The sequence below is a fragment of the Dermochelys coriacea genome, chromosome 2, assembly GCF_009764565.3.
Source record: "Dermochelys coriacea isolate rDerCor1 chromosome 2, rDerCor1.pri.v4, whole genome shotgun sequence".
NCBI classification, from domain to species: Eukaryota; Metazoa; Chordata; order Testudines; family Dermochelyidae; genus Dermochelys; species Dermochelys coriacea.
Window position 1 is genome coordinate 48,961,200 of NC_050069.1, and position 20,423 is coordinate 48,981,622.

General features: G+C 39.5%; 1 protein-coding gene across 1 annotated transcript in view; it reads right to left on the bottom strand.

The window, feature by feature from the left end:
- The window catches only part of CNBD1 (cyclic nucleotide binding domain containing 1), a 296,153-nt gene that overhangs the window by 120,296 nt on the left and 155,434 nt on the right, over nt 1-20,423 (bottom strand). Inside the window, 2 exon segments of the mRNA XM_043506978.1 lie at nt 3,571-3,728; nt 13,205-13,350. Coding sequence (XP_043362913.1) covers nt 3,571-3,728; nt 13,205-13,350 — 304 coding nt within the window.

The following is a 20,423-nucleotide window of genomic DNA, read 5'->3' on the forward strand; positions in this document are numbered from 1 at the left end:
TGTGATCCATATAAATTTGGGAGTCTAGCTTGTGAATAATAAGGGAACTTTAGAACAAATTGTCTCTCTCCTGCTGTTCATAAACTCCTGACAGCAACAATTCCTTTACTCAGAAGTCAAATGGCCATATTAATGAGTAGGGGACTAAATAATTTTCTTCTTGATAAATTACTCTGGGCGAAAGTACACTGAAATGGAAAAACCTGTGCCAAAACAGACTGAGAACAAACACGCCTATCATGATCAGTGGGAAGCTACCACATTCTCCATGGTCCACATCAGACTTTTTTTCAGATTTATGTTGGGATGTTATGTAAGTTTCTGATCCAGTAGTCAAATGAAGTTTCTTATTAGTAAACAGTGACAATCCTGAGCATCCATGCATAAAATGCAGTGCCTAAAGGATAAGCAATGATTCCTCATTTAAATAATTAACAAAGTACAATTGTTGGATTGGGTGAGTGGCATGATACTTTACGTACCGTGACACAAAGGCCAGAACTGTCACCAAACACATTAAAGGGGTCTTTTCCTAATATTCTGAGAAAACAGTTGGCACACCTCTGGCAATCTGTCAGAAAGATTCAATTTAGAGTGGACAGAATAAGGGAGAATTGATCTTGCCTCCCTGCCATTCTGCACAAGGTCAGTAATTTTATTCTAGTGGGATGACATAAGGAATTCTCAATGACCTCTTTTTGTGAGGCATTAACTCTATATCCTGAAGGCATTTGGAATTCATTCATTGTTTGTTTTGATGAGACATGAGAGGTGAGAGACAATACACTTAAAATGTTGGAAAGGTAAACCTAACAGCCTCGATCCCAGCCGGTTGATGTACACATCTTGTAAGTGATTGTAAGTGACAAGACCATCCACACAAAATCAAATAACTTCCCTAAACCTCTAAGTGCCAATCTAAATTATTCAACCCATACAGCAAGAAGGAAAGGTGATTCCAATTTTCTCACAAATAATTTTCACATTATTCCCACAAGACTGACAGTATAACTGCAATATAATTAACTCAGTTTACCTTCCATGGTCATGCATACAATTATAGCAATACCAAATGCTGCTGTACTAAAGGATCTATCACTTTTTTTCTTTTACAAACCTCTAGATTTGAAAATTTAAATACCTCATTGCTGTAACTCACATACAAGCACACTGAACAACCGGTAGGCAATCTAGTTAACTGGTCACTTGGGAAGAACATTTTATAAAACAAATTTGCCCTAAACCAGTTAGCTCCTTTATATGAAACAGGTAGAAAAGAGAGGTTAAACTTTCACATGTAATTGCATGGTTTATATAACTTGGAGTAACAAATAATTCATTAAAAAAGGGAATTGTGCAGAAATTTAGGTAAAAATTTCAAAAGCCCCTAAATCCCCTTGAAAATCAATGGCACTTAGACCTCTAAGTTCTTCAAGCACTTTTGAAAAAGTTCTCCTCAGCATATGATGTGGAAGATTAAACAATTTTGTTACTTGGAGAAACAAATAGAAAAACATTTTATTTCAAAATTATATTTTAATGAAAAAGCAAGACTATGCCACAAGACACACAAAAGAGATAACAGGTAAACTTACAACTTGTAATCAAAATGAATTACTAGAATTGTCAGCTGTCTCAAAAAAATCTTCAAATGGAGCACCTGCCAACACAGTGTATATATAGCTGGGGCCTCAAACACGCTGAGCACTCTCAGCTTCCTTTGACTTAAACTGGCATGTCAGTGCTCAATACCTCTGAAAATGAAGCCCTTAGCTCCTAATAACATGGACACTTTGCGAGAGCACAGAACCATTTGAAACTGAGATATGGAGATTTGAATATCAGCTGATGTATAGAATAAGATATGTTCAAACATCAAAAATTCTGCGACTCACGTAAGTATTCATTGTCCAGATATACTGAAAGGAGGACAGAAGATATTGGATGTGGTATTAATCAGGCCGTAATTTTATTATTAGATGTCTGGGACTACCTGGCAGTGCAGGTAACCCCATCTTCATTCCATAATTGACCAGAGGGCTTCCACCAGCTCCCCCTCTTTTTCCATCCAGGTCCCCCTAGCCAATCCATTGCTGGGAATTAAGGTTTGCACAGGCAAACTAAAATCTGGCATTTTATAACTTCAAGGGCTTAACTTTCAAACCTAAACAATTTTATTTGCAGGTATTTTTTGTATGTAATAGATAGTATATTGGAGCCCTCGTCAAAAATACTTTGACATTGCAGCTAGCAATACATGTTGGCATTGTTATACTAAGGAACTCTCCTGCCTGGGAATGTCCTAAGTTTAAATAGTTTGACAGAAAGTCCATCTTCTGGAATAATGCAACGGTAGTCTTAGCTCGACCACTGAACCCTAATCATTTTATTCTGGGAGAATTGTCTATTCACCATGACATTATAACCAACTAAGTCAAAGAAATGAGTTTTGTGTGTTTTGCTGATGGTAAAGAAATGAATATTTATGAAACGGAAATCAGCCAGGATATCAGTCAGTGACTGGAAATTAGTGACCTATCTGCAATAGAAAAATATCTTTCAAAATATTGGATAATATTGGTACTCTCAGCAACTTCTGAATTAATTCCAGAAGTGTATATAAGTGTGTATTTGCTAGCGCATGTACGTGTACCATCCTACGTACAGTTCAATCTTGTTTATCCAGTGATCTAAGGGGACAGCCTAACCCTTTGGGTACTCAACATCTGGAGCAACCAGGGATTTACTGTTCCACAGACTTTGAAATCTATGCTTCAGGAGCCAAAACAGTACTGTCTGGCTTCCTCAAGGCCAGCCAGCTAAGAAATAGCCAGCAAGTCTATGCGTTTAAAAGCAGGTGTGTGTGTTTTGTTTTATTTTTGTAGGGAAAGGGGGTTTTGTTGTGTTTGGGGGTTTTTTACACATAGGGAAAATTTGCTGTGCTGAAACCCTTAAGCGTTTATGAGGTTCAGGGCACACACCTTTTTTTATAGAGTCTTGATGCACTGAAACTTATGAGAGACTAAACTTTTCTGTGAATAAACATTATCCATCCAGCTTCCCTGTGTCCAATAGGCTCAGCAGAGTACAGTAGTCAAAGAGCCCTTGTCTTCCTGTGTTCTGCTGGATTTATCTGCTTTGGAAAAGCTGACCAGCAGTCTTTACAGATCTGAAGCTTACTTGTCAGAAAACACCCTATTATTTGAAACAGATAAGGCATGTGAACCTGATTCAGATAAATTCAGGTAAATGACGGTTTATATAATGTGATGTTTATGTAAGTAAGGCTGTGTTGAACTCTCTCTTTGTATGTGTTTATATACATATATAATTATAGTGGTACATAATATTTACTTATATAAAATGCATGGCACTTTATAGACACTCCTGCCCCAAAGAAAAGAGCTTAAAGGTAAGTTGAGTAGAGTACATCAAAGGATAACAAAGGGAAGGAGCTATGTTATGTACCTGTAGAACTGATAAAATTCCTTCTTGTATCAATATAAACAACCTAACTAGCTTTCTCTATATAGTTAATTACTTTAATAGAGAATCTCTATCATAGCTTACCATTGTTCGGCCTGAAAAACCAAACATAGTATCTTGACTAGAAGTTGACATGGCTACACATAATGAATCAAAGTCTTCTCCAAGCATTCTTTTGTAACACCTTGCTTGAGGTCTAGCAGAGCCTTTCAATATGGCATAGAAACCTTGATTTCCAACAACTGAAATTAAAAATAAAACAAGACTTTCATTTCTCAGTTTATTATAGATTGTTTAACACATATACTGAGCTCTCTTCATTTTAACATGATCTTTGTATTGTTTGCAATAATAATAAAGTCCCTAGATATTATTTACAAAAACATACGAAGAAACATAATTCAAACTTAGAAAAATATCTACAATATGAATACCCATAACCTGTATGTGGTTTGCAAAATTACTAATATTATCTCATTTAAAAAAGAAACGAAATACAAAAAAAAAAAAATCAAACAAGAAGTAAAGTGCACAGAGGGGTCTATGAGGCAAAGGTCAAGAAACCTACACAGTATTGTACTGTGCCACTGGTATTTTACAGGTTTCAGAGTAGCAGCCGTGTTAGTCTGTATTCGCAAAAAGAAAAGGAGGACTTGTGGCACCTTAGAGACTAACAAATTTATTTGAGCATAAGCTTTCATGAGCTACAGCTCACTTCATCGGATGCATTCAGTGGAAAATACAATGGGGAGATTTATATACAGACACAGAGAACATGAAACAATGGGTTTTATCATACACACTGTAAGGAGAGTGATCACTTAAGATGAGCTATTACCAGCAGGTAGGGGGGGAGGAGGAAGAAAACCTTTAGTGGTGATAATCAAGGTGGGCCATTTCCAGCAGTTGACAAGAACATCTGAGGAACAGTGGGGGGGGGGGATGGGAGGGGAAATAACATGGGGAAATAGTTTTACTTTGTGTAATGACCCATCCACTCCCAGTCTCTATTCAAGCCTAAGTTAATTGTATCCAGTTTGCAGATTAATTCCAATTCAGCAGTCTCTCATTGGAGTCTGTTTTTGAAGTTTTTTTGTTGAAGAATAGCCACTCTCAGGTCTGTAATCGAGTGACCAGAGAGAATGAAGTGTTCTCCAACTGGTTTTTGAATGTTATAATTCTTGACGTCTGATTTGTGTCCATTTATTCTTTTACGTAGAGACTGTCCAGTTTGACCAATGTACATGGCAGAGGGGCATTGCTGGCACATGATGGCATATATCACATTGGTAGATGCGCAGGTGAACGAGCCTCTGATAGTGTGGCTGATGTGATTAAGCCCTATGATGGTGTCCCCTGAATAGATATGTGGACAGAGTTGGCAACGGGCTTTGTTGCAAGGATAGGTTCCTTGGTTAGTGGTTCTATTGTGTGGTGTGTGGTTGCTGGTGAGTATTTGCTTCAAGTTGGGGGGCTGTCTGTAAGCAAGGTCTGGCCTGTCTCCCAAGATCTGTGAAAGTGATGGGTCATCCTTCAGGATAGGTTGTAGATCCTTGATGATGCATTGGAGAGGTTTTAGTTGGGGGCTGAAGGTCATGGCTACTGGCGTTCTGTTATTTTCTTTGTTGGGCCTGTCCTGGAGTAGGTGACTTCTGGGTACTCTTCTGCCTCTGTCAATCTGTTTCTTCACTTCAGCAGGTGGGTATTGTAGTTGTAAGAATGCTTGATAGAAATCTTGTAGGTGTTTGTTTCTGTCTGAGGGGTTGGAGCAAATGCAGTTGTACGTAGAGCTTGGCTGTAGACAATGGATCGTGTGGTGTGATCTGAGTGTAAGCTGGAGGCATGTAGGTAGGAATAGCGGTCAGTAGATTTCCGATATAGGGTAGTGTTTATGTGACCATCGCTTATTAGCACCGTAGTGTCCAGGAAGTGGATCTCTTGTGTAGACTGGTCCAGGCTGAGGTTGATGGTGGGATGGAAATTGTTGAAATCCTGGTGGAATTCCTCCAGGGCTTCTTTTCCATGGGTCCAGATGATGAAGATGTCATCAACGTAGCAAGAGTAGAGTAGGGACATTAGGGGACGAGAGCTGAGGAAGCGTTGTTCTAAGTCAGCCATAAAAATGTTGGCGTACTGTGGGGCCATGCGGGTGTCCATCGCAGTGCTATTGATTTGAAGGTATACATTGTCCCCAAATATGAAATAGTTATGGGTGAGGACAAAGTCACAAAGTTCAACCACTAAATTGGCCGTGACATTATCGGGGATACTGTTCCTGATGGCTTGTAGTCCATCTTTGTGTGGAATGTTGGTGTAGAGGACTTCTACATCCATAGTGGCTAGGATGGTGTTTTCAGGAAGATCACCGATGGACTGTAGTTTCCTCCGGAAGTCAGTGGTGTCTCAAAGATAGCTGGGATTGCTGGTAGCATAGGGCCTGAGGAGGAGTCTACATAGCCAGACAATCCTGCTGTCAGGGTGCCATTGCCTGAGATGATGGGGCGTCCAGGATTTCCAGGTTTATGGATCTTGGGTAGCAGATAGAATACCCCAGGTCAGGGTTCCAGGGGTGTGTCTGTGCAGATTTGTTCTTGTGCTTTTTCAGGGAGCAAATGGTGTAGTTTCTTTTGGTAACCCTCAGTGGGATCAGAGGATAATGGCTTGTAGAAAGTGGTATTGGAGAGCTGCCTAGTAGCCTCTTCTTCATATTCCGACCTATTCATGACGATGACAGCACCTCCTTTGTCAGCCTTTTTCATTATGATGTCAGAGTTGTTTCTGAGGCTGTGGATGGCATTGTGTTCTGCACGGCTGAGGTTATGGAGCAAGTTATTCTTTAACAAAAAACTTCAAAAACAGACTCCAACGAGAAACTACTGAATTGGAATTAATTTGCAAACTGGATACAATTAACTTAGGCTTCAATAGAGACTGGGAATGGATGGGTCATTACACAAAGTAAAACTATTTCCCCATGTTATTTCCCCTCCCATCCCCCCCCCCCCCACTGTTCCTCAGATGTTCTTGTCAACTGCTGGAAATGGCCCACCTTGATTATCACCACTAAAGGTTTTCTTCCTCCCTTCCCGCCCCCCACCTCCTGCTGGTAATAGCTCATCTTAAGTGATCACTCTCCTTACAGTGTGTATGATAAAACCCATTGTTTCATGTTCTCTGTGTCTGTATATAAATCTCCCCACTGTATTTTCCACTGAATGCATCCGATGAAGTGAGCTGTAGCTCACGAAAGTTTATGATCAAATAAATTTGTTAGTCTCTAAGGTGCCACAAGTCCTCCTTTTCTTTTTGGTATTTTATAGCTATCTAAGAATAACTGGTCCATCTGTTTTTGACAGGTAGTCACAGCACCCAGACAGTAGAACATTCTAATCAAGCAATAGGGATACTTCTTATTTAAGGACTGATATGCTTATTTAAGTTAGGTGGCATACAGCAGCAGCTCTGCATCATAATGCTGGGAATCATTGCAGATATATTATTTTAATCCTGATTATGTTTAAATGCTTGTTTTTATTGAGGTTCTAAACTAAGTGTTTCATTGCACTGACAAGCAGTCTCCCTTAATGCAATCTAAGAACAACAACATTGGGGGCTGAAATATTTGGATTATTTAACACTTTACATAAATTTAAATCAAAAGTATCTTAAATGTAATTTATTACCATTTTAACTTTAGGAAATGAACCTATCAGACTTCTCGAAGTGCAGGTACAAAGCATACTTTAAACAATCTCAATTTAGTCCAAGGTAAATTAAAGGACTCTAGTTGGGTCAAAGCATAAAACTAAGGTAGGCACCCAGTTTCCACATTTAGGGATTCCTATCAGCAGCCAGATGTCTAAATACCTATTTTAAATGTGTATGTGACAGTTTGAAGGACTAAATGCAGATGCTTACAGATATTATGGAGTACACAGAAAGCTGCAATGACTTTAGGGTTTCACAGGCATTTAGGTTGTGCCATTTCACTTCTAGGCTTCTCCATTTCTACTTCTGTATCCCAAAAGCACACATAGCAATCATTTTGGGACCACTGAAGCAGAAGATGAAGCATTGTTTGCCAGCACCATAGTCTGTGTATGGCTTTATCAGCCAATGCAGCAAAGAGTAGGTTAGGTCCCCATTAATCACAGTTGGTAGAGAAACACCACTAGTGTTCCTGTTAGGTTGAGACAGTACTGTTCCTTTCCCACCTGTCTCTTCTTGTACATGCTGTAATCTTTTAATTTGATTTTCTTGCATCATGAACTTTGCTTACTCTTATCCACAGATGGAGCAGCTCTCATCTGAGTAATTTTGTGGGGCAAGAAAGTAAAGAGGGAGCTAAGTCATCCACAGATGTCCCTGCCGCTCACTGCCAGTTCAGAGAACCACAAAGTTGTCCCACCACGGGAAAAACCTTCTCTTGCCCCGTAGTCTGTCCTCCTCATAGTTCTGTTTGGCAATGTAAATGAACAAAAATTTGCTTCTGTATCTTTTCTGAAGCAAACCTCAGAGAGCGGTTACTCCATGTTTTGTGCCACGTCAAGCACCAAATTCCAGAAGCTGAAGGACGCAGTAAGAGAAAGAAACAGAAAGACCTCTCTGATTGAAAATGGTCACGATGACCCCTGAGACAAAGGACTTTTAGTTTTTCTAACAAGAATCCCCAAAATCTTAAATGGAACAGTGGGCTCTTTAAAAATTCCCATGGTCCTTAGCCACTGTCAATATTCTATGGAATAGCTGAGCAACATGTCCCAGAAGGCACTCACTAAAACACAGTTAAGCAATTTGCTAAGTTCAGAGAGAAAACATGACTGATGGCAGAAAAGCTGCTGTGTGAACACAAATCACGCTGTATTACTTGTAACCAATTAAGCTGACCGTGCCTCTTTGGATACGTCATCATAGTTCTAGCTGTAATGCAGATTAGTCCCACCAGCACTCGTTGTCAAGAAACGTGTCTTGCAATCAGTCCTCAATAACCTTTGTTCAGTTCCATCCATTACACTAATTCAGCCCCCGTGCACCACAATTTTTCACCCTCTTTGGTGTTGACATTCTTAAAATATTTGTAGATGATTCAGTTCATTTAATCTTTCCTCATAAATCAATCCCACAACCTCTTAATCATTTCTGTTGTTTTTCCCTTTAATTTGTGAGCATCTCTGTGACACGAAGATGCCCATATTTCTACGCAGTATTCTAGGTAATGCCTGAAAGGCAACACCCTGTCCTGAGACATGAAGTGACTGCATTAACAGCCCAACATTGTATTACCATATCCTGCTGCAAGCTCGTATTCAGTTACTTGACCACTACCACCTCATAAGTCTCTTTTGGTATTATTGCTTTTCCAGTGTCTCCGTCCTGTATGGATACCTTTGTTTTGGAGTATTTTTGACCAGAGGTAATAGTATAGTATATTTCTAGTGCCAAACCTCATTTTGTTATACATTTCTAAATTCTCAAAGGCCTTCTCTTGATTAGTGCCTCCAACACCTCTTAATTTTGTATCTGCAAATATAAGGCCAGATTCTGCCACCTTTATGTTGAATTCATTGGGACTACTCACATGCTTAAAGTTATGTATATGCATGAGTCTATCCAGGATCAGAGCCTACCTCCACAAGCAGTCCCATGGAAACCAAGGGAAACCCTAATCGCAAAAAGAAAAGGAGGACTTGTGGCCACTTAGAGACTAACAAATTTATCTGAGCATCACAAAGTAACAATTGCAAACCCTTTGGTGAAAGGGCTATCGAAAGATCTCTCTTCATGTATGTGCAAAGCACACACCCAAATTTGAAAAAAAAAGTCTATATTTCTTACAATACATAGAAGTACCAAATGTGAAAATCAAAGGTAAACTTTTGGGGGGTCATTATTTTCTTTTGTCCATCTACTCAGTAAGTGGCATAGAACCTCACAACTGCTATTTTTTTATAAGTATGATTAATGCAGAACAGTAGATAAGATATTACAAAACAGTGTAATAAAATAGTCAATTAAAACACAATAGTTGTGAACCCTTAGAAAGGTAACAGGTCTGTTAGCAATAAATTAACAGGTCTTTTGGGCTTTATCCCGTACCCACTGATGTCAATGGGAGATATGTCATTGATTTAATGTATGCAGGTCCCTTGATATATGTCAAAGTTCTCTGATAGAAATCAGAAAATGTTGCACCTTTAGTACTTCCAAAAAGACACCAGGAAAGCAAATTAGTGTAGAAACCCTTGTTATAGAATTTGTTAGTGTGTAAGAAAAAAGAATGGTTTTCCTGAACTGTTCTCTGGAAGATAATCTTCTGAGATTAAAAACATGTCTGGCATGTATTAATTGTATTGAGTCTGTTTTACTTAGTATAAAATCATTTTAGTGTTTATTTTTGGGCCATAGAACCTGATTAGATTGAAAATGTTGCTTAGCCATGTTCAAAGAACTGGAAAAGATTGCACATTGATGCAAAGCAGCTTTGTCTTTAAGGCAGTATGTGACAGACTGAGTCATTAAGATTAGCTTTTATCTCATACACAGCTTGGTGATCAGCAATTTTAGCCACCATTTCACACCACACTGTGATATTGAATTAACTGTTGCAAAATCAGTAGGGCACCCAATCTGAAGTAACATGAATGTCCCACTGACCAAGATATGTACAGTAATTCGCAGTGAAGTCCTCGATTCTTTCACATGTGTATAGTGAACCAAGATGCCAATTTTCATGACTATCATTTGAATCACTAGTTTTGACTTTAAATTTGACTTATTCATTATCTCTGCATCATTATGCAAATGTAGTTTCTGCCTGCTCACATTCTAGTTCAGTTTGCCTGTTAATTACACAGCAATGCTGTAATGTAAGCTGCTCAGTTATGAGTTCCATGCTCTGATTTCCATATTCACTTTAGATGCATTATTTCAAACATTTAAAGGATGATTGGAACACAACGTTTAAGATAAATTGATCTGTTGGATCAAACTGGGGCCTACTGTTAGACCTGTATTGATACAATCGCATTGCTAACCTCTGATATACCAGACAGTATAACACAGTTTTCAGAGTAGCAGCCACGTTAGTCTGTATTCGCAAAAAGAAAAGGAGTACTTGTGGCACCTTAGAGACTAACAAATTTATTAGAGCATAAGCTTTCATGAGCTACAGCTCACTTCATCGGATGCATTCAGTGGAAAATACAGTGGGGAGACTTATATACACACACAGAGAACATGAAACAATGGGTTTTATCATACACACTGTAAGGAGAGTGATCACTTAAGATGAGCTATTACCAGCAGGAGGTGGGGGGGAGGTGGAAGGAAGAAAACCTTTAGTGGTGATAATCAAGGTGGGCCATTTCCAGCAGTTGAAAAGAACGTCTGAGGAACAATGAGGGGGTGGGGGGAAATAACATGGGGAAATAGTTTTACTTTGTGTAATGACTCATCCATTCCCAGTCTCTATTCAAGCCTAAGTTAATTATTTCCAGTTTGCAAATTAATTCCAATTCAGCAGTCTCTCATTGGAGTCTGTTTTTGACGTTTTTTTGTTGAAGAATAGCCACTCTTAGGTCTCTAATCGAGTGACCAGAGAGACTGATGTGTTCTCCGACTGGTTTATGAATGTTATAATTCTTGACGTCCAATTTGTGTCCTTTTATTTATTCTTTTACGTAGAGACTGTCCAGTTTGACCAATGTACATGGCAGGGGGCATTGCTGGCACATGATGGCATATATCACATTAGTAGATGAGCAGGTGAACGAGCCTTTGATAGTGTGGCTGATGTGATTAGGCCCTATGATGATGTCCCCTGAATAGCTTAATTAAAAAAAAAATTGAGAGATCCCCTTTGGAAGTGAGTAGAGATGTGAAAATTAGAAGTAATTGGCTCATAAATACTTTGTTTAGCTATCTTAAAATAAAGTAGTGAGATATATATAAACCAAGCTATCTTTAGCTAGGTTAACTCTTTTGGCATGCGAGTTCCTCAGATTACACATTGTACCGAAAAAAAAAGAGTGAGAACAAATTAAAACTCATATCCTGCTGTTATATCAGTGGTTCTCAAACTAGGGGTGCCGCTTCTTCAGGGAAAGCCCCGATGGGCTGGGCCAGTCTTTTTACCTGCCGCGTCTGCAGGTTTGGCTGATCGTGGCTCCCAGCAGCCGCGGTTCACTGCTCCAGGCCAATGGGGGCTGCGGGAAGTGTGGCCAGCACATCCCTCAGTCCGCGCCGCTTCCTGCAGCCCCCAATTGGCCTGGAGCGGTGAACCTTGGCTGGTGGGAGCCACGATTGGCCGAACCTGTGGACACAGCAGGTAAACAAACCTGCCTGGCCCACCAGGGGCTTTCCCTGAAGAAGCGGCGCCCCTAGTTTGAGAACCACTGATATAACAGCAGGATATGAGCTTTAATTGTTCTCACTCTTTTTTTTCGGTACAGTGTGTAGTCTGAGGAACTCACGTGCCAAAAGAGTTAACCTAGCTAAAGATAGCATGATTTATATATATCTCACTATTTTATTTTAAGATAGCTAAACAAAGTATTTATTAGCCAATTACTTCTAATTTTCACACCTCTACTCACTTCCAAAGGGGACCTCTCAATTTTTTTTTTAATTAAGCTTTCTCCTCCCACTCTTGTTTTGTGGAATGAGTACAAACCAAGAGATTATATTTTATTTTATGTATTATCAGACCAATGCCATAATGAGGCTATATAACATTAAGCACCATTGATCTGACGATAGATAACTCAGAGTGATTTGCTTTCATAATGTATTTTACAGCAAGACTGTCCCCTCACTACAATATATCATAAGAGCAACGGCACTTTGTATTATCCATCACCAGAGCAATGGCGCTTAGTGTTATCCATCATAAAAGCAATGACACTTAATATTATACATCAAAGTGATGGTATTCTGATGATGTACAATACAAAACAGCATTCCTTGATGACATGGCTATAACACGGGTTTGGGCTAATTTGGAAGAAGCTATTAGAAGTTTTTGAAAAGAAAAACTTCATGAACTTTTTAAAAGTCTAATCTACAGAGATTTTATATTAGTATCTCTCATCATATAAATTACAATAGGTCTTTCAGAATTTCTTCTTCTCAAGTATTGGAGAGAATCATTAGTAGGAATGACATTTCTCACTACAATATAGTTATAGGAATAAAAACAGTTCCCTAATATAGAGCAGGATTAGAAAAGGGTCAAGTTGAGCATCCAAAAATTGAGGCACATAATATCACTAGTCATTGTTTAAAATCTTAGCTAGTATTTCTGATTTGTAGTCATTGAGTACTGTTCAGAATCTGCAGGTCCTGCTAGAAGCAGATTTCTTGCTGAAGATACAACGAACACCCTTGTATGTTTCTAGTATGACTAGAACTTAAACATTGTGCCTAAAATTCACTCTAAAAATGAAAAACAAAAAACAAACAAACAAAAACCACCCACCTTTTCCCAGAATTTTTTAATATGGAAATTTATTTTTCCTCTCAAAGCATAACTAATCCACCCTTGACAGAATCTTCACAGTCTTTTTGAATGACAAGAATGTGTCTCATCACAGAAGCATATCCCTAACAGACTGTGATATATGCAAAGATACAGAACATATCTGTTTCAGCACCTGGAAAAGCAATCTATTTTGTATTTTATAACCAGATAAAAAAATCATTATGAGAGATACATTGCTACCTGTGCTTCCTTTTGCCCAGTATTCCTTGATGGTACACATGCTGAGTTCCTTAAGTTCTTCATCAGAAAGCTGAGCCTTGATGTCAGGAATGAGCTTCATCGTCTCATACACTGTATTATGTTCTTTGATAGATCTGAGAATGGGTCTGCAAAATAATTTATTAATATACATCAGGATGTAACGCATTTAGGAGATCCAATCTATACAATTTGATATCTAGTCAAAATCATTTATTGTTTTGTCTGCAGATAAGTTTGAACATCAGACATTACTTCTGCTAGAGAGGTTCACTGTGCCTTAGCTAGCATTGATTTAACTATAGTGAACACAATACTGTTTTCCAGTTCATTGCACTGTTCTTTACATTAGGCATAACCAATTCCATTGCAACTACTATTTAACTGAGATGCTCTACACTGTAAATTTATGGCCTTAGGCCATAAGAATATTATGTCACCATATAACATTTTGAGATCTTGTCAGAAACGTGCAGTAATTATTCATTTTACAAATATAACATTAATTAACTTACTGTATAAATTCAGGAAGCAACGTAAGAATTATAGTTTATTTATTTAGTGCAGTAATGAAAGTATCTCATAGTCACAGGGTATTAAAAGTAGTTCCATTACATAGGTATAAATCATGTATCATTACTACAGTACTGACTTAGCAGTAATCCCATTCATTATTGGCTCTGCTGGGTTTAGCTTTTGTAATGCTCTCAGCTAAAGAAATTTTACACACTGATACTTAGCACTGTGAAACTGAGCATTTCTTCCCATTTTGGTGTGTGCCAAACTTCTCCCCTATAGAAAGTTCCTCTTAAAATAAATGAGCCAAATAAAAGTAATGTTTAGTTATAAATATTCAGACTGAGAAAGTAAAATAATGTACAATATGTAAAGTGGAAAACTATTGTGTATATTTAATTATGTTCAAAAGAAAGATCAGCCTTTTGGTGGGGAAAAGGAGTGCACTGCAAAAAAAGGAATCAAGGGCTTGATACAAAGCATACTGAAATGACTCAGTTTTTCCTCTGAATTTTAAGAGCTTTGGATCAGGTCTCAAAAGTGAACAGTTAAATCTCTAGTGGCAGAAAGTACACTTTACAGAGAAAGGGACATATTTAATCTCAAAGGTATTAAATTTCATGCTTCCAGATATTCAACCAATTTATGAACTTGTGCAATATTTCATTACTAACCTTAAATCTAGGAAACAGAAATTAAAATAGGGTGGTTTATGCTCACTAATTAATATCCCCTTGCTCATTAACAAACACTTCCCTTCCTATCAGTACTCTAGTTTACTCTGTTGCTCCCAACTGCTCGTTATACTTTTTCTCTTTTTAAAAAGACAGTTTTTGCATTGTGACCTAAAGGTAAATAGAAGCAAGTGAAAGGTTTATTTTCAGTGATGCTCAGACCAAAGTGTTATTTAATTTAAAATATGGAAGAGAATTCTCCAAATCCCTTTTAACTCATTGCAAATATTATTTATACCTTTTCATACCTGTAGCTCTAAATTATTTGCTCAGCCAAAACAGATTATTAAGCCAACTTTGTGCTCATATTCGCTTAGCCCCTCCCGTGAGGTCCAGCTCACCTCCTCCCTCATGCTTGCTACTTGGAGTATCTTCTCCCCTATAGTACATGGGATGGGTCCTAAATTCTTTTTTGTGATGCCTGGTGCCTCCACCCATTGTCCTTGGGACACAAGTGGTGCTGTCCCTTGGGAAAATGAATAACGCTAGTCCTGCTGGGAAGGAGCATAAAACCCAGGTCACAAGAAACAAAGAAATGATGTACCCAAAACCAACAATATACCAAAGGGGGGCTTTATTGAAAGCAAGAAAATAGACTCTGGGGAAAGAAAGGGTTAGGGTTAGGGTTAGGGTTAACTAATAAATACTGCACAGTAACCACTCAACAAATTTGCTGCCTTCCAACACTCCCAGTTTATCCCAACCTCAGCTCCAGCTCTGGCACCTTTGCAGGCAGATGGTATGTTGAGGATGAGTCCAGAGACAAGTGCTGCACTGTTGTGAATGGTGGCCAGTTTAAAGAAAAGAGTCTTCTTACAGTGTCTTTGCCTCTTCGTGGGTCAGATACTTCTCTTGGCTCCCTGGTCTGGCGTCCTGGCATGCTCTCAGAAGCCAGCGGCAGGTCAGATTCTGATACTCTGGACACTGATCTCTGCAGAGCTGGAATTGCCTGATCCTTGTGCTCAGTCCCACGGCAGTTCAAAGACTCCCTTTGTGGGAGGGGGAGTTAATCAGAGAGTTCTTGAGCTGTTCTGCTTCTCTCTCATCTCCAGACTGAACACTCAAACTCAGAATCTAAACCCAGTCTCTTTGTCTGAATCAGGCTGTCCCCTCCCACTGAGGGGCTGAGCAGCCCTGGCTCATCATTGGCCCAGCAAACTGCTTGTCCCTATCAACCCATGCATAAGCCTCTCTCTTGGCCTCAACCGAAGTTTCTAGTCCATTCTGTTCCCACCCCTGACACCAAGTATGCTGGGAAGTGGTGTTAGAGGGATCTGCTAGCCATTACAGTTGCAGGCCCTTGGTTAGGCCTCCTCTAGAGCAGTGGTGGGCAACCGGCAGCCCATCAGAGTAATCTGATTATGGCCACAAGACATTTTGCGGACCTTGACCGTCCACAGGTACTGCCCCTCACAGCTCCCAGTGGCCACGGTTCTCTATTCCCGGTGAATGGGAGCTATGGGAAGCAGTGGCCAGCATGTGCCTGCAGGCACCGCTTCCCACAACCCTACTTGAAATATGCAGTGATGAATGGAGACTGGGTAATTGCACACATAAGGAGCCCACTACTGGTGGATAAAGGACAGTATGCAACTCTAGCTTTGTAATTCCAATCTGTGAACCAACACTAAAAGTAAAATTCCATCCTCTGCACAGACTGAGTTTGACACACCTACCCCTAAAGCATGTTGTCCCGGGGTATCCAATGTGCCTGCTAGACATCTGCTGAGTTAAAAATAGCATTGTGATGTCACAAGTGGGAGCCAAGGGATTTGTTCAGTTGAAAATCATATCAGATGCCACAGAGCATGTTCAGAAGTATTATTTCAATTACTTATAATATTATCCATGGAGTTTTTAAAATTTAGTGTCTTATAAAGTTTAGCCATTTGTAGTAATATGTAAAATTATCTGCATAGAAAAAAGTGGTCACAGTTGTTTTGAAGTGGGACTATTATATTTTTTCCCTTCTTGTCACTTTAAAGTGGCTTAAGGGATTTTGTTCAAGCATTCCAAGCTAATTCTTCCTAGCTAATTCTTGAGCAGACACCAAGCATGGAAAATTGCAGCCTAAAAGGTAAATTTTTCACAAAGTCTAGAGTAGGGAAAGTCAACGGTTTTTTAACAGAAATTGTTTTGCAATCTCAGCTTCTCTACAGCAGCTGCAAAAAGCATGGCCATTGTAATAAGCTGATCTGAAACAAAAAGAGAAAGCAAAGAATTACAAAGATGCCTTTTCAATAATTTATAGTTCTTAAAACATGAAAAATTATTGTTTGTGTGTGAGAGGGTGACCTGTCCACTTGAAGGGATGTTGTATTAATTTATATGGAATAAATGGGTCAAAGGTGCTAACAGAACCCAGTCACTGTTCAACATTAAACAGTGTTAAACAAGGTCAGGGGTTTGGTATACAGATTCGGAGCCTGCTCAAAACCATGGCAAACACACCACTAAAATCCTTTTAATCTTTTATGAAAGATAAACAAAAACAGTTACAGCATTTGAAATGAAAAGTATTAAATAGGGCTTTGATTTTAACAGCATCATGTGTTCCCTTCCCCTTTAGCTGAAGAGAGTTTTTAGAAGGAAACCACCCTTGTCTGACACTCTCTTAGATGATATCAAAGATGGTAATAACTGTCCTTGTGCTACCCAAGGACTCTTCTGTCAGGGGAAATCCACAGTTGTATCTCTAAGAAGCTGTGTCTTTAGGTAGCTGCTGTGCACAGCTAAATTCAAGCAGCCTTAATCAGGGCTGAAAATCTGGCCCATTATGCTGAAAATGCTCTCGCGTGCTTAAATAGGTGGCATAGTCCCTGCCTTGTCCACTTGCCTTTGCTCACTCATTTAGATGCAAATCAATTTTGTACACCAAAGCATCACCTGCCAGCATAGTAGGTACTGATACCTGTCATGCACAGCTTGCATGCGCAGTTCCCGCAGCCCCCATTGGCCTGCAGCGGTGAACCGCGGCCAGTGGGAACCGCGATTGGCTGAATCTGTAGATGCAGCAGGTAAACAAACCGGCCCAGCCCGCCAGGGGCTTTCCCTGAACAAGCGGCACCCCAAGTTTGGGAAACACTGTTTTAAAAGATGTAGTCTACTGCACATTTCCATCATTTGTGCAGCTGGACTACTGTATGCTGTTCAGCCATTAAGTTCTGAACGAGTTAATAACAGGATACAAAAAAAGGAAAGACATGCATAATTGTAGTTTTGGACTACACATAGCTGGGACACAGACTGCCTCAGTAATACTTGGAATAAAAAACAAACTTACCTTGGCTTTGGTTAGGCAACAGATTTGACTGTATGTAACAGACTGAATATAAACAATAATATGATTACTAGCAAGCTCACAATGCCATTATAAATAACCTAATATAATATTGGGGAAATTGCATTAAATATTTGGAGACATGTGAGGGATATAAAATGGCAATTTAAAAGAACTATTACTTGATCAGTACAGTAGTTGCTCACCTAGGGCCTAATTTTTAAATTAAGGTTATTGTAACTTAATGTGTCTTATGAGGAATTCTGCATTTATTTCCAGATATTGTTATAGTAGGAAAAGCCAGGAGTAGCCCATAATCAGCCTTCAGCTATTATTCAGTTTTCCATATTGAAGGAATATGCTTATCTATACAAAGATCTTGTCCTGGCTAGCAATCAGGCAATTATTCATGTTAACAAAGCACACTATTATTGCAAATAAGGTAATATTATAGTGCATGAGAGTGAGTGACTCAGAGGGCCTAGTAATCAGTCACCTTGCACTTTAGGTGAATGGTCCAAATACCACCTATACTGATAGTGAGTGGCCTAAAACAAAAAAGAAAAGGAGTACTTGTGGCACCTTAGAGACTAACAAATTTATTAGAGCATAAGCTTTCGTGAGCTACAGCTCACTTCATCGGATGCATTTGGTGGAAAAAACAGAGGAGAGATTTATATACACACACACAGAGAACATGAAACAATGGGTTTATCATACACACTGTAAGGAGAGTGATCACTTAAGATAAGCCATCACCAACAGCAGGGGGGGGGAAAGGAGGAAAACCTTTCATGGTGACAAGCAGGTAGGCTAATTCCAGCAGTTAACAAGAATATCAGAGGAACAGTGGGGGGTGGGGTGGGAGGGAGAAATACCATGGGGAAATAGTTTTACTTTGTGTAATGACTCATCCATTCCCAGTCTCTATTCAAGCCTAAGTTAATTGTATCCAGTTTGCAAATTAATTCCAATTCAGCAGTCTCTCGTTGGAGTCTTATGCCATCATGTGCCAGCAATGCCCCTCTGCCATGTACATTGGCCAAACTGGACAGTCTCTACGTAAAAGAATGAATGGACACAAATCAGACGTCAAGAATTATAACATTCAAAAACCAGTTGGAGAACACTTCAATCTCTCTGGTCACTCGATCACAGACCTAAGAGTGGCTATACTTCAACAAAAAAGCTTCAAAAACAGACTCCAACGAGAGACTGCCGAATTGGAATTAATTTGCAAACTGGATACAATTAACTTAGGCTTGAATAGAGACTGGGAATGGATGAGTCATTACACAAAGTAAAACTATTTCCCCATGGTATTTCTCCCTCCCACCCCACCCCCCACTGTTCCTCTGATATTCTTGTTAACTGCTGGAATTAGCCTACCTGCTTGTCACCATGAAAGGTTTTCCTCCTTTCCCCCCCCCTGCTGTTGGTGATGGCTTATCTTAAGTGATCACTCTCCTTACAGTGTGTATGATAAACCCATTGTTTCATGTTCTCTGTGTGTGTGTATATAAATCTCTCCTCTGTTTTTTCCACCAAATGCATCCGATGAAGTGAGCTGTAGCTCACGAAAGCTTATGCTCTAATAAATTGGTTAGTCTCCAAGGTGCCACAAGTACTCCTTTTCTTTTTGCGAATACAGACTAACACGGCTGCTACTCTGAAACCTGGCCTAAAACAGTCATCATATGTCAACGGTTTGGTGTCTGGCCTACACGAAACAAATTGGGGCCTTAGCCCTGTCCCTAATGGATGGGTAACTTAAGAGTTAACATTATAATGGATAAAGCAAAACTGGTAGAATTGGTGGTCATTCAGACATTTTAAAAACTTGTAATAAAATTCATTACAAGGCTATTGAGGAAACTGGATAACAACAGGTTGAGTAGGGCTGTAAACTCCTGTCATGGTTCATCCTATGGTTCAGATTAGAGATATGAAATAAGATAATGGAGTTATTTTGAGGGGTACTCAATACTGTGGATATTCACATCAGATCAAATCAAATTGTTTCAGTTATTGTGATGCACTGGGAAACCCAGTTCAGTGACCTTCCCACTCGCACCCTCACTTCTGAGGTGTGATGGCCCAATGTGAGAATTCACTGGGCTGTGAGGCAAAACAAAGCTAACAACATTTATTGACAATTTTTGCATTGTAATTTGAAAGTAATCTGTAACTCACCCCATTTCGTGCCAGGAAGGGAAGGGGAAAGCAGCTACAGCTGTAACCTGGAGGAAAAGGGGGTGGGGAGCTGAGAGTCAGGGTTACTCCTTCCCATCCCTGCACTTGTAGACCAAGAACTGTGCCGGGGAGTCCATCCCCTCTGGGGACATTTGGCCTATCTATTCTCAATGCTCTCCCAGCCATATGAGCTCAGGAAAGAGAGAAACTGTTGGGAGAAGCTAGACCGAAACTCAGCCAGCAAGAGCAGGAAAAAAAGGAGCTGCAGCAGGTGTTACCCCCAAAAAGTTTCAGTTAATGGTGGCAAAGCAATGTTTTCAGTGCTGTGCTTAGGAAACAGAATCGAGTAGCTGAAAATTTTCCATATCAAAGGGACCTTCCAAAACTGAGGACATCATCAGTGTCTGATGGTTGGTTTGTTGTTTTAAACCATTTTTCTTTTACTCTGGATCAGATGTTTTTTCCCTTCTGCTAATTG